The sequence below is a fragment of the Neoarthrinium moseri genome, assembly GCF_022829205.1.
Source record: "Neoarthrinium moseri strain CBS 164.80 chromosome Unknown scaffold17_Wmoseri_CBS_16480, whole genome shotgun sequence".
NCBI classification, from domain to species: Eukaryota; Fungi; Ascomycota; class Sordariomycetes; order Amphisphaeriales; family Apiosporaceae; genus Neoarthrinium; species Neoarthrinium moseri.
The window spans coordinates 273,824-298,566 of NW_026055131.1; the positions used below are offsets into that span (position 1 = coordinate 273,824).

Consider the following 24,743-nt stretch of genomic DNA (forward strand, 5'->3'; position numbering starts at 1 on the left):
ATCGGAGGTTACGGAAGACCCAGTGAATGCCGTACTCCCGAGGTGGGTCTCGCAGACAGCCTGGCCCCGAGAGCTGGTCGTGATTTTGACATGGTAGTTGTTCAAGACCTTGCATTGCGTCTAGAAACCCTCCGTCGCAACTTTCTTGGTGCGTACCTCAGCATGAGAAAGGGTGTCGCATCAGGAATCAAGATCCCACGGCTAGGTGGTGATCCAACTACTTACGGTCCCCAGCTCGGCTTGAGCCAGTCGTTAAAAACAGGGGTTTGGGGGGAGGGGGGGGGGGGCGTGAACAGGGCCTGTCGCGAAGCCAAATGAGCTACTCTCCACATCACTCCATTGTAGTGCCCCGGCCTTTCTCCCTGTGGCTTTCCCCGTGTTTTCCCCGTGTTTTCCCCGCCGATGGTGTTAAAAACAACCTTCAACCAAGCAACGAGGACTCTTTCTCTTTTTGGAAAAAACCCTTTGGTATTTTACCTTTACAAGACAGTTCATCCATCAGTAATCCTGAAGGTCAATAATCCTCTGGATCTCGCTTCGTGTACTAACTTATTCTCGTAACTAAACAAAATTTTACCTACGACGTAGCCTCATTGTAATCATGAATACTAGTCGCCCAGATGCCGTGTGCTGGCTTAAGCTCTTCCCCACGAACAAATCTTTGTAGTCACTGATCCTTCAATGATACCGGTAGGCCCTTTTAGTTATGACAATACACGAGATGTAATATGTCTTCAGCAGTGGTCTTTATAGCGAGAATAAGAAGAAATTCGTGTCATTCGTCTAGTTATTAACACCCAAAGATACCAAATTACAATAGTTTGCTTGAAAACTGCCCTATCCAATTTGAGAATGATATTCTGGAACAATACCCCAAGGGATATATATTTCGTACCTCACCGCTATCTAGAGCTAAGAGAGAACTAAGAGGGATTCAATCAGAACTGTTAATGTGAAGCATCCCAGAGCCGAAACATTAGGTAATGGAACAAGCTGTTTCGATGATCATTTCGGCAAATCTCACCAACTCTTCCGAAAACCTGGGAAAGTGGTGACCACCACGATGTGTCATGTTTCTAGATGTATCGGAGTCGAATAAGGCGAGGACAGAATCATCCACAAAATGATACGTATCCTTGAGCCCGCGGACATGAACAGATGGTATAGTCATCTTTTCGAAGCTTCCACTGGGTCTATGCTTGAGTAATAGATGAACAGGGAACGCTATCTTCTGCTGGTTCTCCGCGAGTATATCGAAATCGATTGACGACCGTGGATCGGTCCTCCAATCCACATCTTTTCCACAGGAAGACTCGCATGACTCTCCGTGTACATGTGTTGCGAGCAGCTTTTCGCCTTCGGAGAAGTCCCACGTGATCAAGCCAGAGCTGAAGCTGTGGGGGAGGAATGCCGACACGAAGATGGCCATTTTGAATGGGAAGCTCGAACCGCCTGTTTCTGCATGATTGTTGAGTAGGAGAAGAGCAGCCATCGATCCCCCCTGTGAGAACCCCCAGACTCCGTCAAAGGGTCCTTCCAATTCAATGAAAGATGTAATGCGTCTATAAGCCCGATCCACATCCTCAAAGAAAGGCAGGTTGTACCAACTGTAATTTGGTTTTGGGGCCTGATCTAACGAAGCTGTGGTGACATTAGCCATATAGATTGAGATACGGCATGTCGCTTGACAAGGACTCACGAAGCATCAACTCAGATGGCTCCATTTCCGCATTTAGAAATTCATATTCCCAGTCGCTAGGGAGTTGAGCGATAATCGGCTGCATTTGCTCCTCAAGAACTTCAGCGCTTGTGGCATAGCCATGAAGGCACAAGAAGCGCATCTTGATATCTATCAAAACTTATACTGCTGTCCAGTCGTCGCAGTCGTTCAAGGAGTTCCATTCCCTCTGACTGAGAAAGGCGCTGGTATGCCAACTTTATCCAACTGTGGATGATTTATTTTCGCGGTCAGCGAAAACGGTGGCAGCCTTCCTACTCGTATTGACCTTATCATGGAATTCCTCCTTGAACACTGAAATCCCATTGCTAGACGACGGTCATGCCTTGATAATTCAGTGTCGGACTGGTGAGCTTAGTATCCGACTGTATCAGCGGTTATACCGAAGCACAAAAGGTTTACCACTACAAATATTCCGGGAAGTTAAGTCTCTGCCGAGGGAAAAACAATTCATTTTTCGTGTAGTTGGCTATCAAATTGTGTCCGGTGTCCGTCAGTACGGAGGTATGCGGGGCTTTCGGGCCCTTTCCCGAATTGTCGGAGGGTGCTGTGACACCTAGAACCCTGGTACCGCGCGGAATCCCCCCGACCGGCATGAAGGAAACATAGAATTCCGATATCTTCCCGAGTTCGCTGTGTCTGTAATTACGAGACTTGGAGAACAAATGGAGCCGTCTTGGTGGATTATGAATCCACAATTCTATATAGATGTATAGCAGTGGAACGGAGGTACGGTCTGTCTGACAAGACTATACCGGGTCTCTCACAACCTTCATTGTATACTCCCTTGAACATTCACAGGAACGACAGTATGACAGAACAAAGCAAGGAAAAGTTCGAAACACTGCAACTGCATGCTGGGTACGACCCAAAGCCTCTCGAAATTCGTTGCATCAAAGTTGACCTGTCTCTAGTTACACGCCGGATCCCCATTCCAGATCCACTGCGGTGCCCATTTACGCGTCAGCTGTCCGTTGCATTATTCCCAGACTTTCCAGATTCATGGCAAAACTAATAGAACCCAGAGTTTTACATTTCATGATTCATCCCATGGAGCGCGACTTTTCGGTCTCAAAGAGTTTGGCAACATATATAGCCGCATAACAAATGTAAGCACCGAAGTAACATCCCCGGCTGGCACTCATGATCGCTGAGAAAATGATCCTCCCAGCCTACTGTCGAAGTTTTCGAGAAGAGAATTGCTGCACTGGAGGGTGGTATAGCTGCGCTCGCAACTTCCTCAGGTCAGGCAGCTCAATTCTTGACGATCGCTACCCTAGCACGGGCCGGGGACAACATTGTTGCCAGTTCCCATCTCTACGGTGGCACATACAACCAACTGAATGTGCTCCTTCCCAGGTTCGGCGTGACCACCAAGTTTGTCCGAAGCGGACGGTCTGAAGACTTTGCCGCTGCGATTGACGAGAAGACAAGGGCCGTGTATATCGAGAGCATGAGCAACCCCGACTATGTCGTCCCGGATTTCGAATCAATTGCACAGATTGCACACGAAAAAGGCGTGCCTTTAATCGTGAGTCTTTACAGTGAGGCAGGCAGTGAGTACTGTAGTCTTCGAGCTAATCGTCACTATACAGGTGGATAATACTCTTGGAGCGGGTGGTTACTATGTTCGCCCCATCGAACACGGCGCGGATGTCGTCGTCCATTCGGCTACGAAGTGGATCGGTGGACATGGGACGACTATCGGCGGCGTTATTATCGACTCTGGCAAATTCGATTGGACTAAGTATCAATCGCGCTTCCCGGAGATGGTCGAACCTTCACCGGGTTATCACGGTCTCAAGTTCTCGGAGACTTTTGGGCCGGCGGCGTTCATCATCCGTGCACGGGTGGAAATGTTGCGAGATATCGGGGCTTGTTTAAGTCCCTTTGCCGCACAGCAGCTTTTAATGGGTATTGAGACTCTGAGTCTGCGGGCCGAAAAACACGCCGAGAATACCGCGAGACTCGCCGAATATCTGCAGTCCAATCCACATGTCGATTGGGTATTATATCCGGGATTGTCGAGCCATCCAAGCTATGAACACGCTAAGAAGTACTTGACACGGGGCTTCGGTAGCATGTTGAGCTTCGGAGTGAAGGGCGGATCTGAAGCAGGGAGTAGGGTTGTCGATGGACTGAAGCTCTTCTCAAACCTCGCCAATCTTGGTGATTCGAAGAGCTTAGCAATTCATCCATGGACAACGACACATGAGCAACTTTCGGACGAGGAGAAACAGGCTTCAGGGGTAACGGAAGACCTGATCCGTTTGTCCGTGGGAACAGAACATATTGATGACATTATCGCTGACCTCAAGCAATCTCTGCAAGGTGCCTTGGGCAACGAAGCGCTCTGACAAGCAAATAGAACCGGTTGTCTGTTGACGGACTCTTTCTGTAGTACAACTTGGGATTATTTCCGGTAGTATCCATGGATGCTTGTGTTCCAGAAGCAGCGTGAATCAGTAGCCCACAATTTCTATCCCAGACCTGCTTTTGATGTCGCCCGACGCCCTGTTTATTCTTGTTTATTTTCATTTTTTTCCATATAAATGTTATCAAAGTCCGAGTCGAGCGTAATAAGATCTCATGCACTTGCCTTGTCTCGCGCATTGTGGCTAGTCACGGTAACACGGGTGAATTGAAGCTTTACGAAAATTTAAAGCTTGGGGGGGAAGCCCTTCCCCAGGTTTGCTAAACTAACGCCTGTGGGGGGACGATCCACCCCCACCTCTGGGACCCCACAGTAATTACAACGGGCCAATTCATAACATTTATGGAAGTCAAGTTTTGTCCTTTATGGAACCGTGCTATCTTTATACCTCTCTCTAATGAACAGGGCCAAACATATATCAAGTCAAGTAGTGCCTGGTTGTATTAACCTCTGAAAGGATGGGCCTAGTGCAGTCCAGCAACGATTGTTCATACGCCGATCAAATGCAGTTCTACCGCCCAGAGGTCTGGTGATGCAGTGTTGGATCCACAACGCCTGACCCTTATATGTTGTAGCGTGGTCGGGGATTCTTTAGTTACCGATTATGACATGGGATTTGTTCCCGGGAACTTCACTTTGTCTTCCAATCACGGCACTGGGCGAGCAAGTATTCTTAGGGAGTGTTCCGACATATCCGCGCTTGATCTTCAGCACTATTGATAGTCTAGCGACCTCTTGGGATGCTAAGTCCACTTATCGACAACTTACCACACTCATAAAGCGAGCCTGTCTGCTTCACCCTTTCATAGAAAGAATCCTACCACTTGGGTCTAGCGAACAGGTAACACGCTAGCAACAATCGCAGAGACTCTTTACGCGATGTTCAGCGCATACACCAACGTGTATGCTATTGTCATAGTTCCTTGTATCGCATACCTGGTTTATCAACGCTACTTTCATCCCTTGGCTTGCTATCCGGGCCCGTTTTGGGCCTCCATAACAGACTTGTGGCAGGTTTACCAATTTTGGACACTGAGACAGCCTTACACGCTGACAGAACTTCATGAAAGATATGGACCATTCGTCCGCTATGGCCCTGATAAGCTCAGCATCACGGCAGAAGAGGTGGTTCCTTTGGTATACCAAAAGGGCGGACGGTTGATGCCAAAGACCGAGTTCTATGACGCTTACGGAGCCAACATCCCCAATGTGTTTGGGATGCGGGATGAAAACGTAGGGGAATCTGCACGAAGAGATGTTCAATGACTGATGGTAATCTTTAGGCTCATTCGACCAGACGTCGCCTAATGGCGCACAGTTTTTCAATCACGACCGTCAAGGGAATGGAGCAATATCTCGATACTAATATCGCAATTATGAGACAGAAGATAGCCAAATACGCTTCGGAACAACAAGCCTTTGATCTTTGCCAAGTCCTGCACTACTACACCATTGATGTACTGGGAGAATTAGCTTTTGGACAGTCCTTTCACGCACAAATCAACGATAATGAGAAGTCCGTGCCTCCGGTCGTCGAGCATAGTTGGCTTGCGGCTATTACTGGGGCTTGGCCAATGATGACAGCGATTCTGAAAAGATGGCTGCCCTTTATCCCACACCCGGGACTGCAGAAGCTATTCAGAGGACGTGCAGATTGTGCAAAGCTTGCAGCAAGGAACGTACAGCGCAACCTCGGTGAGCAGCGCGTTACGGAACAGGCGTATGAAAAAGCCCCTCCCAGTCAGGAAAGGAGGGATATTATCACCAGCCTTATAAAGGCAACCGATCCCCAGACTGGGAAACACCTGGCCCAAAAGGACCTAGAAAGTGAAGCATTTGGCTTTATGTGGGTGTTTTGAGTATCAGCCTAATTGATTCGACTAACATGGTTGCTACAGCATCGCTGGCACTCATACAACCAGTGCTACGACGTCGCTTTTATTCTACCACCTACTCCATGCCCCCGAGATACTGCAACGATGCATCGCCGAAGTAGATCACAACCTCGGGCCTCTGGCATCAGATAAGCCAGCATACTCAATGAATGAAGTGGAGAGCTCCTTGCCGTATCTCAAGCTTTGCGTGAGAGAGAACTTTCGCATCACGCCTGTCTTCACAATGCCACTGGCACGGCGCGTCACTTCTCCTGAGGGAATCATCGTGGCTGGGCGGCATATCAAACAAGGTGTAAGCTGAGAGAAGAACACTGCAGTATTGAGAAGCAGTCGTGGCTAACGATCGAGATTCGCATAGACCTCGGTTGCTGTTTGCAATCATGCGTTTCACCACAATGCGGATATCTGGGGCGCCTCCCACAACCATTTTGACCCGTCGCGATGGGACGTGCCGGAGATCAACCAGCGAGCTAGATATCTCATGCACTTCGGGCTGGGCGGGAGGCAGTGCCTTGGGAAAACGATAGCACTGACTAATATCTACAAAGTCATGAGCACTCTTCTACGCGAATTCGATTTCCAGCTTGCAGATCCTATCGAGCAGGAAAAGGTCAGCAAGGGAGAGTTCGTTGGCAAGTTACCGGAGCTTGACAGTGTGGGCATCAGTAACTTGAGGCAGCCGCTTTGGGTCACAGCAAGATCAAAGGATTGATATTCATAGCTCATACTACCTTCCTCACTCGCCAACTACATGGCACAATGCATTCAAGCTAGGCGAATTGCGTCGCTGGGGGAAAGCAAGCCTCATTCTTCCGCATACGACAGACCTTGTCTTTGGCGCGATCTGCTGATTCTTAGATGCTTCAATAGAATTGAAGCACCGTAGGTGCAGTGAAATCTAGAATCCCGGACCTTTCATATGCGTCATGCTTGATTCCATATTCTCGCAGTTGGCAAAGCCGTCACTCTAGAGTTTATGCGTAGCCGGTCGTGCCTGCGTGTGCCATATTCTTCCGATAGAAGGAATCGCCAGTGAAGTTGGTAGCACCCAGACCGGGGGCAGCGCCAAACAGATGGATGGCATCGGGCTTCAGGCTTGCCCCGGGTTTGGGTCTGCCAATACCTTACCAAGTCCTGGGTCAGGGTTGATGGGACCTCGTGCATCAACCTTATCCCACGCATGCGGCATTGCGTCTCTCTCTTCTCGGAGACGACCCGCATCTTCGAACGCCTCTTCAACCTTTTGGCAGGTGGGCATAGACCTAAGGAATTGACGACTACCAGGCAGGACCTGTCGCTGTCGTATCAATGTGGCTACATACACAGGCGCTCATATGCTGCCATCAATTGAAGTTGGATTCATCGTGGCTGTGATTGGTTGTGATTGGTGCACCACCCACGACCCCCGCCCCACCACGTTAACCGGAGCCACTCTCGACGCGTCTCCCGCCAACGCGCCGCGACTGAATTCAATTCAATTAAACAATCCATCCCACTGCCCGTAACCTGCGCCCAGCAGACAAAGCAGAAAATACAGACGACAGTCCAGCACGAATAACCCGATCCCGCCACGCGACAACGAGCTCTGTGGAATCCCCCTACACCACGGGCACGAGAACGGGTGACACCCGCAGCCATCACCGTCACAATGCTGCGATCCGACTACAATCGCATCGACCCGAAGCGGCGGGCCAATCTTGACCACCGCAAGAAGCAGTTCGCCGACCCGGCCTACAAGGACACGACGTATCCACACCGTCTGAACTTCTATGCCGTGCCACCAACCGCCGACATCACCCTCGAGCAGTTCGAGCAGTGGGCTATCGACCGCCTGCGCGTCCTGGCCGAGCTGGAGGCATGCTCCTTCCGCAACAAGAGCCCCGCCGAGACCGCCACCCACATGGAGCCCCTGATCAAGAAGTACCTCCCGCTCGAGTCCAACTCGAGTTCGAGCACCCAGCTGTCCGCACAGAGGCAGAAGGACCACTACAGCCACTTCATCTTGCGCCTGGCCTTCGCCTCCACCGAGGATCTGAGGCGGCGCTTCAGTCGCGTCGAGACCATGCTGTTCCGCCTGCGGTTCAATGAGGAGAACTCCAAGGAGAGAAAAGACTTCATCAACAACCTGAGCCTGGACTGGGAGGAAGTCAGCGCCGAGGAACGTGCAGAGTACGTTGCGCAGCTGGCCGCACTGGCCCCCTTTCGCAAAGGCGTCCAGGAGGAAGAGAGCTGGTTCAAGGTTGACTGGGAGCGCGTGCCCGACCTCGTGGAGACTAGAAGGGTCTTCCTCAAGGCCGGCAAGGCCTATGTGCCCTCCAAGGAGCAGACCAGCATGGTCGTGGCTGAGTTCACGCAGAGACTGGAGCGAGCGCTCGAGCTAACGGCAAGGGCGCTGCCGAGACTGGATGAGGACGACAGGCTCACGCCGATCCTGGACCATCTGTCCAAGAATTTTGTCACCCCGGACGCGTCTTACAGCAGCAGTACATCATCCGTACCCGGAGCCGACATCTCGGCGAGGAACATCGACGCCCTTTCGGCCAGCTTTCCCCTGTGCATGCAGAGTCTCCACAAATCCCTCCGACGCGATTCGCATCTCAAGCATTTCGGACGTCTCCAGTACACTCTGTTCTTGAAGGGCATTGGGCTCAATTTGGAGGAGTGCCTGGTGTTCTGGCGCAGCTCCTTCAACAAAATCACAGACGACCAATTCAACAAAGACTACCGTTACAACGTACGGCACTCGTACGGTGATGTCGGCGGCGACTCCAATCGCCGTGGCGGAGGTTACTCCCCCTTCTCGTGTCAGAAAATTCTGACAGAGCACCCACCTGGCCCGGGCGAAACCCATGGATGCCCGTACCGCCACTTCAACCTGGATAACCTGACGGCCCTGCTGCAAGGCGTCGGCATTTCAGACGGAGCCGTATTACGAGGAGTCAAGGAGGATAAGGAGAACCAGAAATTCCACATGGCTTGTAATCGGTACGTTCCTACTGCTTCTACTGATCTTGTCAGACCTAGTCAGAGAAAGTGCTAATATAGTATAGCGTTTTCGAGTATGTTCACAAGAAGGAACTCAAGCGGGCGAAGGATGAGGGCGTCATGACGTCGGCACAACTGGAGACCATTGTGCACCCTAACGAATACTTCAAGCGAAGCTACCTGCTCAAGAACCTGGGCAAGGATACTACAAAGACCGAGGACATCAAGATGGAAGGCTAGCCTTGTTCCGGCAGTCGATTTTACGGTGGCATGACTGACGTGGGTTGACATGGGTAATTACACGATCTCGGACCGGCACGAGTTCGTCGGGCGTTACGGTTGAATATGCATCCTATACTGATAATTACGGTCTGGGATGAGTGACAGCTTGCAGGCTGCTTGGGAGGCATCCGCATAGCCGGCATGAGACGTACAAAGCTGCGTCACCTAGTATTGCGTGGCAGGGCCGGCTCAGCTGGCTGTAGATAAACTTAAAATACGTCACAGGCTCTTAGCAGGTGAATGCAGCCGAAATATTCATGCAGGGCGACCCGAGACCTCGGTCAGTGCGAGTTACTTGACGCTAGATATGCAGAATACGTACGCTGGGTGCCGCGGATATGGGATCTCATTCGACGCAGGCTACCAACTAGTGTCGAGATCCCGCAGCCCGTTCGTGCCGACGAAGCGGATGTCGCGGAATGTCAGACGTACCTGGACTCGACCCTCACTAGCCCAAAATAGAGTGATACGGCCGGGAATACCGCTGTAATAGAAATTGGTTTGACGTTGTTCAGAGCCTTCTTAGGATATCTGTCGAATCAATCAAGTATTTTGCTGTGGATAGGGCTTCGCTAGACCGTAGAATCGAGACAGGCAAATACACTAACCTAAGCTTCGTCAACCCACGTTGAAGACGTCTATCACGCTCCTGGACTCCGTAAAGCTCTCGCTCACTCCAACGAACGGCATACTGAGACCGAATCCCTCCGGCCCGCCGACGTTTAAGCCCGCGGCGCTTTTCCAGAGCGGGTGGGCGGGCAGCGCGATCACGTCGACCTGCAGCCCGTAGCGCAGGTCCTGGGATCCGATGGCCTCGCCGTCCTGCCCCAAGATCGAAATTAGGTCCGGCACCGTGCAGACGACCTCTTGCCCAGCCTCGGACCCGTCCGCCGAGAGCGCCGCGTACAGGTATTCGTTCTGAAACGGGATCCGCATGCGGCGTCGATCCCGCGGCGGAGCTGATGCGCCTAGCCGGCTCCGTCCGGGCGACGAGTCTACTTCTCCGTCATCTGCCGGTGCAATGATGACGGTGCCCATCGTGTAGCCGCCTCCGATGTAACGCTGCACATCGACGATCTTGCCATTGTACAGCAGCGTTCCCGCAACCTCAGCAAACTAGAATCGCTATCAGCCTTTCATCGTGATAGTACCGTAGAGGGGACTCACAATAGCGTCGACGTGACTGGTCTTCTTCCTTCGAGCCAGATGCACGGCTTTCCCCAAGAACCATGCTTGCGAGATCGTATTTGGCACCGCATACTCCTTGATCACAGAGCCAGCTAGAGGCTTCGCGCACACGGCGCAACCAAGGCCGAGCTCGATCGCCGTGGTCCGTAGAATTCTCTCCAGTCGCGCTGGTGTATCCGTATTCTGGAACGAGCATGTTAACCAGATGATTCCCACGTGATGGAACAATTACAAGGGTATTTACCATGACGACTGATATGTTACCGCGGGCATCTGAGAGCACGCAGGGCGCTAGACTGTGCCCATATACACTGAACGTAGCTGCACAGCAGTGTCAGTGATTCGTACTCTTTTAGAGACCGGGAGACCCGGGACAGCAGTGTTACAGTGGTACATGGTTGGGTACGCTCTCCCCATCGAGTCTCCGTCCACGACCGGGACGTCAAAATGTACGGCCGGAGGGAAGATACTCAGCCCATTGCCACCACCTCTGAACCGGAATCAGCATGAGAAGGATACTTCAACCGGTGATAGTCCTTTGCCACTTACACTTCGTCCAGCAGCAGAACATTGAAGGACTTGTTGCCCTGTATCTTATTGACAGCCTCAATACCTTCAATGATCTCATTGCCTCCCGCGATACGCTCGTTGATGACGCTGGGACTGCCGTACCAAGACCCGAAACTGACGATGTCATTATCCCGGAGCGCCTTTGGTGAGATGATCCTCAGTTTCCCTGGCCGACTCGTACGCAGGGCGTGTAGGCTCTTCAGGAACTCATGGTGTGTGGGCCCGCCGCCGCCGGTGCCCAGGATGCCGCACCCGGTCGAGATCATCTCTAGGTCTGCCTCTGAAACATACCAGACGCCGCCGCGGACGTCTGGGTAGTACGAGTCAAGATCTATGTTTAGACAGGGCCTCACGGTGGGCTCCTGGGCATCTGGTAGACCAACCTCACCACCTGGCTCGTCGTCCTCCTCCTGCTCCCGGTCCGCCTTGCCGTCGACTACCAACGACTCCATAGATCGCGAAGGCAGTGATTCCGGAATAGCCAGGGATCCCACGGCCCTTACCTGTATCCTCATAGCTCCATTATCAACGTACTGGAGGGGCGTTTTGGTAATCTCCGCAATCTTGGCATCGTCTCGTCTGGCCCCTTTAGCTACGGCCGCTTCGATTGCGCTTTGCCGCGCGGCGTCAACGATGGTCTTCTCGTCTCTTCCGGCAGGAATCTCTATGGAGTCTACTTCGCCAGATACTTTGGCTATGGCAGCACCGACGGCATTAGCTGCCCCTTCATGGATGGGCCGAATGCATTTGTCTACTCCTCTCAGGTTCTCTGCTACAAGGAGAGAACCGCCACCCACCAAAAGAACGTGAACGGGAGCCGACGATACTCGCATCCGTTCAATAACACCCTCAAGGGACTGCTTGATCTTCTGGTGCGCCCTCGCTACGGTGGCCTGTGGAATATCTCGGACTATCTCCACGTCGCCTAGTTGGGCCTTACCAAGCGCGACCATGATGTCGGTGGCCGTCACCGTTGAGCCTCCGAACACCCGGGCCTCCTCCTGGATCCGGTGACCGACGGATTCGGGGCCTACCATGACCCCTTCGCTTAGCTGGTCGCAGAGTTTCACCTTGCTGCCGCCGCCAAGACCGATAGACACGACTTCGGGCATGGAAAACGCAGTGCGCACACCACCGACCTCAACGAAGCCCGGCGCTTGCCGGGGGAACCCTGACGGCAGCAGGGCGCAGACGTCCGTCGTGGTGCCTCCTATGTCAACCACAAGGACCTGGGGCACGGCGGAGTCTTCTTCGTCAGAATCGACAACCGCTGCATCGTTCTGGGTTTTCCGATCAATACCTGCCAGGAAGGCAGCCCCCGTCATGCTGTTAGTGGGACCGCTGGCGAACGTCTTGATCGGGAACCTTGCCGCGGTGTCCGCATCGATCAGCGTGCCATCATTCTGCGAGAGATATAGGGGGCAGGACAGACTCAGGCGCACCATGGCCCTCTTGAACCCTCCTGTCACCTGGGCGCCCGTCCGCAGAATCGACGCGTTAAGGATGGTAGCGTTCTCCCGCTCGAGCAAGCCCGTAGGTCCGATATCGCGTGAGCACACAATCCTCAGCCCCGGTGTCTCTTGAAGCATCAGCTTCCGGCATGTCTCCTCTTGCAGACCCTGATGGTCCAGCGGCGAGAAGACGCCTACAAGTGCCACGGACGACACGCCAGAAGCGACGATATCTCTCGTGACGCTCTGGATTTGCGTCGGATTCAGCGGTAGAATCTCCCGCCCATCGATCTCAAACCCGCCGTCCAGGTAGTACGCGCCGCCATCTAAGATCCGGCGCAGTCCAACCGGGAAGTCAGAAAACGGCGGGATCTGTCTGGTAAAGGGGCCACAGAGACGAAAGACTGCGACCCGGTCGAGTCTCCTAGCATCCGCTTCCACCAGGGCGTTGATGAAGTGCGTAGTACCCACCGTGACACTCAGCATACGGCGTTGGTCGACACCAGATTTCGTAAGCACCGCGCGGATCGCTACTTCAATGCCGCTGGTGATGTCTACGGTCGTAGGGGCCTTATGCGAAGCCAAAACTCCCCTTCCCGGACTATCGGCGGCGGTCACGTCCAGGATCGCGGCGTCGGTGTTAGTGCCGCCTACGTCGACACCAATTCTGAAGAAAGACATGCTCATATGTGCCTATCTACTCAGTCTCCTGCGATGTTGCAGTGTGCCCTCATATTTTGTGTATGTCCTCCCACTCACCTAAAGGTCAGCCTTGGAACAGGCGGAGACTCGACATCGGCCGAGTTCCGACAGCTACATAGGTACTGACATGTACCAAGATAGGTATAGTGGAGAGGGTCCCTGGAGTCCCGCACTGAACCCTGCTATACCGATAAGACTGAGGATCACAAAGCCAATTAAAGGCCTGCACACGTCGGCAGGGCCCGTGGCCGGTGCATGGCTTATGGGCGTTGCCGCTGCTTGAAATAGCCTGGGGTCATCGTTCCACAGCTGTAGATGGATTTGTTGCGGGAACTTCCCAAACACCATTGTCTGTACGACCTACACTTCCGAGTGGAGAAACGTCAATTATAGACATGTCTTCAACTCTTCTTAGTCGGATCCAGCTGGAGCATGGATCCATGTGGATTGTATGTCGACTATCGCTAGATCCGCAGCAGATTTTTTACTGACTTGCGGGCGTAGAATGATGATATACGACCCCTCGAGCTGGGACGGCGCACGTGGGGTTTTATGACCTTCCACAACTTCTGTACGCTCGGCTGGCTCTGCTTGGGAAACTGCGCTTTCTCACTGTTCTTATGAGCTGACTGAAACCTGCGACAAGGGCTCTTGATCAACTGCAGTATCGCAACGTACCTCACCGGCAGTGCCCTCATCCCCCTAGGCCTCACATGGTGGCAGGCCATCATCTGTAAGCATTCTCCGTCTGGCTCGGAGTTTCAAGTAATCACAAGTAACCTGTTTAACGCAGGTATTGTCATCGGAAATATCATCGCTACCGCTGCATTGCTGGTCAGCTCATTGGCCGGCGCATACTATAATAGTTAGTTTCATGGACTACGCGTCATAACATCCTCAACTATGCTCATTAAAATTATAGTCGGGTTCTCTGTGTACAGCAGGACCGTCTGGGGTGTCTGGGGGTCCCAGTTTGTTATCTGGAATCGCGTGTTTCTTTCCCTTGGTAAGTGCAGCTGACCCTTTCTTTTTGACGCCATACCAGCGTGCTAACAGACACATCAAGTATGGTCAGTACTACCAGTCTCGGAGTTACTTACCTATATCGTAATGAGCGTATGAGTTGATACTGAAGTGTGTTCAGGTATGGCTTTCAAGCATGGGTAGGCGGTCAATGTGTCTACTGCATCCTCTTGTCTTGGGATCCGACTCTTGAGCAACATGTCCCGAACACCATTCCAGCTGACACGGGGATGACATCGGCGCAGTTCGTCGCGTACGTGATCTTCTCCGTGGCTTCCCTGCCGCTTTTATGGATTCAACCACACCGAATACAGAAGCTATTCAACGTTTCCAGTGTAGTAACCCTCGTCTTCTTTGTCGTGCTCTTGATCTGGGCCCTAGCCACCATGGGCCCAGAAGGATTCGGCTCCACTCTTGGTTCCAACACGGAGCTTCCCTTGACGGGAGAACCTTACAGTGTTGTTTGGCTTATGATCTCTGGCATCATGACGACCATAGGATCCATTGCAGCTGGTATACTGAATCAAAACGACTTTGCACGTTTAGCCAAACGTCCAGCTCATGCGATATGGGGCCAGGCGCTCTCTTTCCCCATATACAGCATCTTTGCTTCAGTTCTGGGCATTCTGGTCACGGCCGCCACCCAGAATCGACTGGGCGGCGAGGCAGTCTGGAATCCACCGACTTTGATTGCGAAACTGCTAGAGATCAATGGCAGCGCGGGTACGCGCGCCGCGGTTTTCTTCGCCGGTCTGGCTCTAACTATCTCCCAAATCGGTGCCAACATCCCCGGCAACGCGCTGGCGGGTGGCATCGACCTCGCGGCGCTCTTTCCACGGTACATTAACGTGCGCCGGGGAGCATATATCACCGCGCTCCTCAGTCCGATTGTCAATCCCTGGCGATTAGTCAACACTGCAACGACTTTTCTTGTGGTCCTGTCCGGTTACAGCGTCTTTTTAGCCCCTATGACCGGCATGATGGTGGCGAGCTACTTGTTGGTCAATAAGCAGAAGCTCCTGACGGAAGACCTTTATCGCGGCGACTCGGGTAGCATTTACTGGTATACCGCAGGTATCAATTGGCGTGCTCCTGTATCAGTACGTTCTCCTTCGTTACGGAGGCTTATCTCGCCTGAATGAAGACTAATTTGGCGAATAGTGGATCGTTGGCGTTGCTCCATGCTTACCGGGGTTCATCGCAGCCGTGGAGACGTCCGTAACCGTTCCTGACAGCGTCGCCGAGTTCTACAGCCTGAACTACGTCTACAGCTTTATTTCCAGCGCAACCTGTTACACCCTTCTCCACCGAATCTTTCCAGCCAATGACGTTGATGCGTTCGTGACGGGCACTCCCGACGCCAACGAGACAATATACCAACACCACATGCGATGGGACACAGCCTCTGAGAGTTCGGCCGCGGCCCAGCATTTTGTATCTCGTGATGCTGAGAGTATGAAACAGAGTTGCGGGGCTGTGGTTCATTAGTAGCGCCCCTGGGGGAAATTGAATCGATAAGTGTGCATTTTGACGGGATGCCTCTAGAGCTACGATAACAAACTTGTGACATATCAATTTACTATGAGTAATAAAATATTTGACCTCCCTTCTCATTTGATTGGTCTGGTTTCCATGTGTTAGATTTTTCCAATTTTCCTAGAGTTAAAGATTAGATTCATTGCATGTTGTGGCGCATGTTGTAATTCAGCTTGATGGGGACGAAGTTAACACAAGGCGCTGTAAGTTAACACCAAGCATGAAAAACCAAACCAACAGTTGGTAAGTTTCTGCAAACAGATGCAATTTTCTTGGTCTCCATGGAATTGAAGATTAAATGACAGAACACCGGCGCGGTAATAGGGCAAAAATAGAGCCCCGTGATTCGTACTTGGATGCGTATTTGTGCGTTGCTAAAAGGTTGATATAACCATATGAGTCAAGTTCAAGCCATATTCAAAGCTCTACAATACTGAACCAACTGTTATTTAAAGGGAGATCCATTCCATAGTCATTGGTCTATGATGAAGCTACGGACTTTTGTGTATCCATACCTTGAAAGCTTTGGCTAAACACAATAGCAGAGCTTTTAAATCTCAGATCGTACCAACGCGATCTACTTGGTTTTCCTTTTAGGCGCACCAATGGAGTTCGACACGGCATCTTGATACATGATTGTCTGATTCTCTAGAGGGGCCTCTTCGTTGGTTTTTGGGTCGATGTATACTAGAACACATTAGTACACCGCCTCACCAAGGGCTGCGCAATCTTTCACTTACACAATGCCCAGAAACTATCTACATTGCCTTCATCATCCAGGAAAGGTGTCGTCGTACAGACGTTGTGGTCCGTGACGCGATCGCCTTCACACACGTCGATGTCGAAGCCAACTCTGCGTGGAACACTTTCCTTATGGTGGGTGTTCCGTGCAAGATCTCCACAAGTCATGACCATCTTTGGCCAAAACACCCATCTGCTCCGATACGCCGGGTGCTTCTCGGGGTCCCTATCTATAGTCCTGGTTTTAGTGCTACTTTTCGACCCTGAGACATGTCAGCTTTTCCACGTCGCTATAGCGGCGGTTGAGGTAGGTTCGTGCCCACATTGAAAGCTAGCACCACCCCCTATGGCATCTTCAATGGTTCCTTCGAGTCCAATCTCAAAGCCCATGGTAATGGTCTCTTCATCGCCTGAGCTGAGGCCGATTGCATCTCCCTGCAGTTGCAGTTGGCCGAATTTGCCAGGGGCATACTGCCGGTTGCCGAGGAATCCCGCCCTGCGAATCTCGCAATAGAATTTGCAGTCATTTTTGGGCTGCAAATCATCTTTCGTTCCGCAAAAGCCGTCGGAGCGTATGTTGTGTCCAGCCGGCTTATGACAGTCGGTTCTACTAATTCCTGAGAAATCGTGTGCACAATCCCCTTGCCGGCGTACAAGAGAGTCCCAATCCAAACCGCTTGGAATTGTCATGGCAGAAGCCTTGCTTGTGGCCAAAACTAGCAGGGTAATCAACGGAAACATCATTATTGTGGTCGAGAATAATCTGTTCTTTCCAGAGAGAATTTGAGATATGAGGATACGAAAGTGTCAATTAGGGGTTGGCGTCGAGTGTAGCGACTTATATAAACATCTGGGGACTGGGAGCAGGTCTTCAAGCGTGCCTTCAAACTGAAGATTATTGTGCTGATCATTGAGGCGAACTTGATCCTTTGTGCAGTAATTACACACCTAGGATCAGGAAGCAGAGTACGTCCTTTCAACTCTCAAGCAAGCATCTCTATGATAACCCAGTTTTGCCCCGATCCTACCATATGATATGACCTAGTAGCAACACACTTGAAATCAGGAAGTCAATTCTCTTGGGAGACAGCAACATTACTTGCCGTTTTTTCTCATTATTCAAAGCCTGCAATTCTCCATTACGCTAACATGTTCATATCAGACTTAAATTCTGAGGGCTATCACACATTAAGAGTGCCACGATTATCTCAGAATCTTGTCGAAGTATTCAATATCACTAGGAGATTTACTCATCGTTTCTTTCTGTGTTACTTGATCAAACATTGGTCGCTTCTGTCTGCGATAGACAAGTCATGATCATATCGTTCCAGCCGGTACGTCATATCCCATTTTTAAACAACCACACGCTATGTTTATGAAAGAACTCGTTGTTCGGATTTCTAAACTTGCAACGAGTTAGGAGCTACATGCTAGTCAGTGCATAACCGCCTCAACATCACATCTGGCTACGTCACCAAGCAGGATTGACTAAAAGCCCATACATAGCAAGGAATCCTTCACCTTTGACCAGACTGAACAGCTCAAGGCTACCTCAAGCTAACCGTACAGAGTCCAAGTTCCTTGCAGTACGGAAAGGAATGCTGTTGGTGTTTCGGAGGCGAAAACTGTCTGCGGAGTGATGTGGGTGGTACATGAAAACTACACAAGAGTTGCGTGATTATATTATGTCCAATGAGCTAGTTAGACTTCCCATCTGTAGATCGTTTCGGCCACCTCGGTCATTATCTATGCCCCCATAGTACCGCAATACTGTCCAGCGGATAGCAATGATAGCTCGCCGTGCCTGGCATGAACAGAGTAATTTCTTGTACCTATGATAGTGTGGGGGCCGTCTGTGATTGTACTATTGGGTGATCTGCGTTTGAAGTAGTACGATAATGATATGAGCAATAACTGGCTCATTTATCATGTTGGTCGTTTAAATCGGGCGTTTGCGTTGCTGCACCAATGAAGTTTGGTTCTATGTGCCATATAATGACACGTCTGACGTCAAGGGAATCACTCTCCTGTAAGCGGGCAAGAGTCATGGGCGTGTTGCAGGGAGCAGAAAGTTGTTGGTTCCACAAAAGTCTGTTGGTGGCAGGAAACCGCGCCTCACCAGTGCCTCATTCGCCTTCTGTTTCTCATACGTCATTAATGAAATCTTGAGACGGCTATGTATAAAGTCAATGTCTGCAGTCATTTGAGGATGAAGGTTAGTGTAAGAAGAACAAAGAATCATTCACACCCTGTTCATACCCTGTGCCACTGGCTGTAATCATGAGTAGTTCTCTGAATACACAGATTTATGCTGCGAATTTCAGCAACGAGATTGATGTAGGTTTCTTCTTATTTAATTCCTCCGGGCCTCTTCAATAATTGTGCTGATCTTGAATAGTTGCAATACGGCTGGAAATACCAAGCAACTAGCTGCGTGAGGCCAGCGCCAGATTTGGGCATTCCCATCATATGCGGAACATCACACTCATATAGTGATCCTAAATTTGCCAGCGTAGGAATTGCCTACGATACATTCGCAAGATGCTGCCCGAGGGCAGACAACAGCACAACCCAGTGGTTGGCCGCGATTCCGTGCGAGGAGCAGTTCTGCTTTACTTATAATCAGACTGTAGCCACTGGGTTTGATCGATGCATCAGAGATGCAGCGAAAGCCAAATTTGAAGAGTTGGGGACAGCCAACGTCACAGAGTCTTACACCGGACGCTGCGAATGGATCGATTATAATGAACTAAGAAAAGGTTTACAAGAGCCCGGAAGTAAAACATCGGAGGCTTCCACAGGTCTCACACTACGGTCAGGTCTAGTTTTAGCTGGAGCAGTGTTTGTTAGTTTGATCTTACGAGCATAGGCGAAATTCAGTATTACACAGAAGGGAATAGCGTGGGATTGTAGAATATACCAGATTACCAGGCTTCATCCGGCTCGCAGCAGTCTATGATCATGATGCAAGACCGGAGCAAATTTCGTTAGTATGCCACTTGCGCTATGTTTCACGATGCAAGGAGGGAAGCCAGCCAGGGCGATGAATCCATGACATGAGAAAGGACAAAGCGGTTATGAACTGGCGTTTACTTACCATCTCAGCAGTGAACTTGTGTGCACGACATCACTCGCTTAGATTGATAGTTATAAGCGCATCTATTTATGGGACCTAGAACTCAAGTTTTGGACGGCATTGTGCCTTGTGGAAAACCTCTGTGTAGAAGAATTGATACTGCAGAAGGCGAATGGACTGTATCTGGGTCCAACACCTCCCAGCATCATATCATTCTTCCGTCATCGCACAGCTTTGCGCGGGCGTCTGGTGTGTGGAGGAACGCCGGGCTAGCTGACTTGCCATGGGGAGAGCCCCGGACATGTGGGGGATCTAAAGGCTGATTCATGCAGGGGCACGTCTTCATCCCGCTGCCATCTCGAGCCATTGACCTTCGCCCACCCTCTCTCCACGAAATGAAAGCTCCAACTTCATAATCAACCAATGGCGGTGATCATAGTACATCAAGGTGGTTGCTTGTACTGTACGCTTCCGCCAGTCTTCCATCCTTCCTTCTAGTCCACCGTACCGCACTTGGTTCAGGTCCAAGATCATCCGACAAGCAGGGGCCAACGGAACAATGACGGCATTCATGCACCTTCCCTTTGATATCAGGCAGCACGTGTATCGTGACGCCGGTATGATTGCGGGTGCCACAATTATTCTTGAGCCACGGAAAGGGGTTCTCAGCCCTTATGCGTATTACTCGATATACTTCCAAGCGAACGGAATGCATATGCGAAAGTATGAAGGAAGGGATCCCTCATACTATTCTCATTTCACCAGCATCGAAGACGAGGCGTTTCAGGTAACTTATAGGTTACTGACAGTATCCAAAGATATCTCGTCAGAAATCAAATGTTTGGTCTGCGCAAAGAATACCCTAGTCATATCAAACGAGTCTCCCGAGACGGGCCTAAAATTCCTTCAGTCCCTTGCACCTTCAGAGGTTCATAGTCTTCAAAGCTTGTTCGTTCACCTGTTTGTGAAAAGTCCTCTTGTCGATAATGGGTCAAGCAGCCTGTTCAACGCTTCTCTCCATCTCACAGTCGAACGGATCACTCTGTGGCAGCACGCTGCTAGGCACATCCTGTCACATGCGCAAGGCTCCAACTTGAGCTTGAGTTTGATCTGCGATACAGGCAACAATGTCAGCACGCTGCTAGGCACATCCTGTCACATGCGCAAGGCTCCAACTTGAGCTTGAGTTTGATCTGCGATACAGGCAACAATGTCAGCACATCAGCTGTACTTTCTCCGCTGCTGGAGTTTCCTGGTCGTTTGCGTGACTGCCAAATCCGCCTTTACCAGGAAAGAAACAATCATCTGAGCAGCCTAGCTCAAGAAGTGGCAAATCGTGCCAAAGACATAGCTGGTCCGGGTCATACGCAAGAGGTTTTCCGCTTCTTTGATCTACCACCAGAAATTCGGCTGGCGATTCTACTATACACTGATCTACGAACACCTAGCGGCCTCGTGTACTGGAACCCACAACGTGGGTTCTACTTTATGATCTCTTTGCAAGACCGGCACCCGTACGACAAAAATTCTTACCATTTCCTAAGATCATTCTTGAAATGTGGCAATAGAGAGTCACCTATGACCGGATGTTTTTGTCGTGCCCGCAGAAGTGCATACTCATCGCGCTGCCAGTGTTGGACAGCGCCGTGGTCTCTTTTCCTGGTCAACAAGCAAATGTACAGAGAGGCGCTCTCGGTTCTGTACTCCTCCAACCGCATCATTGTGATGCTATCACTTGCTGCTTCTTCGAACTGCGAATCTCGTGGACCCTCACACCTGCGACTAGACTCTTCGCGATTCATCACCCGACACATGTGGCCAGACATGCTGCGAAATTTGCGCAACCTGGAATTAGTCTTGCCCCCTTTTGATCCAGAAATACCCGCTGAAGCCCCTAGTCCTATGTACCTAGATTGGTGCTTCGCTGTCGACCATTTGGCGGCCCACGCAAACCTCCGAAGCCTGAGCTTGGTCATCCAAGTTGCCCTCCGTTCCAATTTCGTCAACGGAGATCCACGTACAGAGTTCCGTCACTATGTGACCCATGACGGAGAGAAAAGCACGCCACTGCTGAGGAAGCACATCAGCTACTTGGCGCCCCTCCGCAAGCTACAAAGGCTGAAAGATTTCTTCGTATTTCTTCAATGGCCATGGTACTTTTCACAAGACCCCGACCCCCCTATCTTCTTGAACATGCTTTATCCCCATATACCAGAGTTAGAACTTTGCTTGGAGAGATATGTGATGGGGCAAGGCTACGACAATTGGGGCAGGGGAAAGCCGGAGAAACGACCGAGCGGATGGCTCTTTGAGGATTATCACGAACCTGACCAGATGTGAGCAGTGATGAGCCTAGACGCTTGCCTCTAGCTATTGGAATTGCTGCCTTCGTTGTCCCTCGCTGAAGCTGGTATTGAAACTACGTACATGCGCTACAACCGCCCAGGCCATAGCAAGTGATTGAATAATCCCGTGACAAGAAGGTTTCGAATTTAAAAAGTCATGAGCTTCATTGCGGATGCGTGGCATGTTATCTGAAGTCATCATCCCTTAGGCGTGACTAAACTGTGATAGCAGACAAGGCCTGTGAGTGTGATCAGCAAACAACACAGGTCGAACCCCCTCTTGCTTGCTCGCGTGTACTCTCAGACCATCGAGGGGAATGTCGACTAGAATTTCGGCATTAATCTAGGACTAGGAGGTCTACTGGCAAATTTCTGAGTGGCTTTTCTCCTTTGCGGGTGGCATCGTGGTTAATTTCCCGAGGATTTATATCTCGACAGAAGTGCAATCTTTAACATACTCTAAGCGAGAGAGCTGCTTCAAGGACGTACACTTGATAACAGTAAACTCTGCGGAAATTCGCATCTTTTTTCCATTCCAATAACTAGCAGATGTACAAGAATCTTACCAGCGCAGAATCTACGTCAGCGGCTACGTTGCAATTTCTTCTACATCAGGTCTTACACCAGTTAGCCTCAGAATCAGCTCATTCTTCAGTCTACTAGAATGCGCCGTGTACTAGAATGCTTATCGCTTCCTCATAGTGACCAAGATCACATTGCACGAAGGTTAGCGCAGTTATGCGAGACGGGCGCAATAAGTACGGTCTCTCACTCAAGCCATTGGAACAGGTTAAGTTACAAAGGTTTCGCTTATTCGTACCCAGAACAGTTCGCCGTGAGGCGGCACTGCGAGAATCTTCAAAATGTTGTATATGCCACATCGACTCAACATTTCAAGGCTAAGGCACGTTGCCATGACTACGTCCACTTCGAGGTTTGTTGTCTCACCTCAACCGGCAACAGTGTAAGTCGAAACACTAGTAACGTCTTCTTGGCTCAGACTGCTCTATCAGCGCCATTACGGTCTCGACCGTCCATGTTCCGTCCGGCTGACGGTGCGTGCCCGGGCATTTCGAGAGGTAACTCCACGCAAGATGAGTTTTAGTCGCTAGGGGAAGCTGTAAGGGTCGTACGACATGTTCTTCCGCCCCTCCACACCGGATAGAATACCAGTTTCGTTCTCGGGGAATTATTAAGGTTTCTGTTGGCCATAACGGGCCAACAAACATTGGTTACTTACATGTGAGACGGAGGATTGGTACCTTCCTTGCCAGCTTTGGGATCATCCTTCAAGCATGGATAGCTATGGTCTTCGGATCTCATTCCATTCTTGCTCGGGTCTAGACCTTCAGATCCACTCACGTGAGGACCGGCTGTAAAGCGAAAGCGGTGTAGTATAGCGATACCGCCTCACCAAGCCAAGTTCGGTATGTGCAAGGGCAAAGCGTGCCAATAGGAGCGTGACATCGTAGTTTCCTGGTAGTTCACCCTGGTAACTCACCATGGCCCTACAAGGCCCGCAAGGTGAAGAGAGGGCTAATCTTGTGCCATGCACCGGAGACTTCGCGCATGCGACGTGAACCGTGGGAGAGTCTAGACCTGTCTTTCTCTTGGCAACGATCCAGTTGCATCCTGCCCCATGTCAGGGGTCCACCAGGAGGACGAGGCTATTCGCAGGGTCCAGCAGATGTAGCCGGGTCAGACTCGGTGCGCTGACGTCAATATGATCGCAGAGCCTCCTGCGCGGTCGCGGGATCAGGTTTTCTGCTAGCAGATCGGCCGCCCGCATTGATGCTCCCTAGTCTCCGGTAGTTGGTCTGGGACAGACAGACGAGTCTAGAACATCGGACGAGACAAACCGTGCACGGTGATGTCGTCCGGGGCGTGTGACCCTATGTAGCGCGGCTCATTAAAAGAGAGTAGCAGTTGTGATCTCCAGGGTTTGGTTTTGAGCCCGTGATGACATAGCCTGGGCTGACGCATGTCCCGGCGTTGTGGTCGGCTAGGCCTTGTTTCTTAGCGCTACCCGTTGGAACGGCGTGCCTGTTAGTCGCGATCAAGGGGAGCGCAGCAAAGGCCGTCCCCCTCGATCCGATGCAGGCCGGAGATCGTACAAGAAACGGCGGCGTGCGAGAGACCGTCGGCTCCGAGCCATCGCCAGACGATGCTGTGATCTTCAAGAGGCTGCGACTGCTCCGTTTCTTCGCGTCTTGCATGGAGTGACTGGCGGGCGGGGGTTCTACCTGGTGGGACTGGACGCTACTAGAGGCGGGAGTTCGCGAACAAGCCTGCTGCAATCCTCTCCCACAACTCCGGCGCCTAAGCGCAATATGGGGACCCTCTCCTAGGGTTCTGTCCCCGTTTCGATGGACTCCGTCTCGTCGAATAGGGATAGCTGTGCCGAATACGAATATATTTCCTGTGGGTTTTGCTGCAAGACCGATTCCCTTTTTCGGTTGCGAGCAGTTCGCCAAGCGCTGGACTATGAGCGACAGCGAGCCCTCGAAAGATCAGTGCAGTACAAGTGGTTGCGAAGGGTGCAGAACAGATTCCAGACCATGCCAGAAAGAAGCGTGGCTGCTGCACGACGTCGTCATAATAGGACGACCCTGACTGCACCAAGACCCTGATTGTCGAGGGGAAATTTCTGTCGCGGCCGTTGGCTGGACGGGCTGCCCATCGTCAGCAGAATCGACCCAGGATCATCACCCAAAGACCTGGGGATCATAGCGGGGTCCCTGCAGACGTCCAGTAGCATTGACATCCCGTGTCGCCAG

General features: G+C 51.3%; 7 protein-coding genes across 7 annotated transcripts; 4 read left to right on the plus strand and 3 right to left on the minus strand.

Moving 5' to 3' along the window:
- Nucleotides 1-976: 976 nt before the first annotated feature.
- Nucleotides 977-1,841, minus strand: JN550_005501 (uncharacterized protein; the record flags this gene model as incomplete). The annotated part of the gene is made up of 2 exons (XM_049317135.1): nt 977-1,641; nt 1,700-1,841. The coding sequence occupies 2 exons, from the start codon at nt 1,839-1,841 to the stop codon at nt 977-979; spliced, it is 807 nt and encodes a 268-aa protein (XP_049172514.1).
- Nucleotides 1,842-2,549: 708 nt separating this feature from the next.
- JN550_005502 (uncharacterized protein) lies at nt 2,550-4,095 on the plus strand (the record flags this gene model as incomplete). Its single annotated transcript, XM_049317136.1, has 5 exons — nt 2,550-2,599; nt 2,653-2,707; nt 2,764-2,847; nt 2,910-3,269; nt 3,334-4,095. The coding sequence occupies 5 exons, from the start codon at nt 2,550-2,552 to the stop codon at nt 4,093-4,095; spliced, it is 1,311 nt and encodes a 436-aa protein (XP_049172515.1).
- A 956-nt stretch (nt 4,096-5,051) lies between these two features.
- On the plus strand, nt 5,052-6,779 carry JN550_005503 (uncharacterized protein; the record flags this gene model as incomplete). The annotated part of the gene is made up of 4 exons (XM_049317138.1): nt 5,052-5,405; nt 5,456-6,018; nt 6,071-6,359; nt 6,426-6,779. 4 exons carry the CDS (start codon nt 5,052-5,054, stop codon nt 6,777-6,779), a joined length of 1,560 nt encoding a protein of 519 aa, XP_049172516.1.
- A 936-nt stretch (nt 6,780-7,715) lies between these two features.
- Nucleotides 7,716-9,292, plus strand: JN550_005504 (uncharacterized protein; the record flags this gene model as incomplete). Its single annotated transcript, XM_049317139.1, has 2 exons — nt 7,716-9,052; nt 9,118-9,292. The coding sequence occupies 2 exons, from the start codon at nt 7,716-7,718 to the stop codon at nt 9,290-9,292; spliced, it is 1,512 nt and encodes a 503-aa protein (XP_049172517.1).
- Nucleotides 9,293-9,952: 660 nt separating this feature from the next.
- On the minus strand, nt 9,953-13,230 carry JN550_005505 (uncharacterized protein; the record flags this gene model as incomplete). The annotated part of the gene is made up of 5 exons (XM_049317140.1): nt 9,953-10,450; nt 10,502-10,705; nt 10,767-10,843; nt 10,909-11,012; nt 11,072-13,230. The coding sequence occupies 5 exons, from the start codon at nt 13,228-13,230 to the stop codon at nt 9,953-9,955; spliced, it is 3,042 nt and encodes a 1,013-aa protein (XP_049172518.1).
- Nucleotides 13,231-13,640: 410 nt separating this feature from the next.
- JN550_005506 (uncharacterized protein) lies at nt 13,641-15,756 on the plus strand (the record flags this gene model as incomplete). Its single annotated transcript, XM_049317141.1, has 8 exons — nt 13,641-13,694; nt 13,750-13,816; nt 13,892-13,978; nt 14,039-14,110; nt 14,168-14,251; nt 14,312-14,336; nt 14,390-15,368; nt 15,430-15,756. 8 exons carry the CDS (start codon nt 13,641-13,643, stop codon nt 15,754-15,756), a joined length of 1,695 nt encoding a protein of 564 aa, XP_049172519.1.
- A 625-nt stretch (nt 15,757-16,381) lies between these two features.
- On the minus strand, nt 16,382-17,289 carry JN550_005507 (uncharacterized protein; the record flags this gene model as incomplete). The annotated part of the gene is made up of 3 exons (XM_049317142.1): nt 16,382-16,491; nt 16,545-16,808; nt 16,869-17,289. The coding sequence occupies 3 exons, from the start codon at nt 17,287-17,289 to the stop codon at nt 16,382-16,384; spliced, it is 795 nt and encodes a 264-aa protein (XP_049172520.1).
- Nucleotides 17,290-24,743: the final 7,454 nt, after the last annotated feature.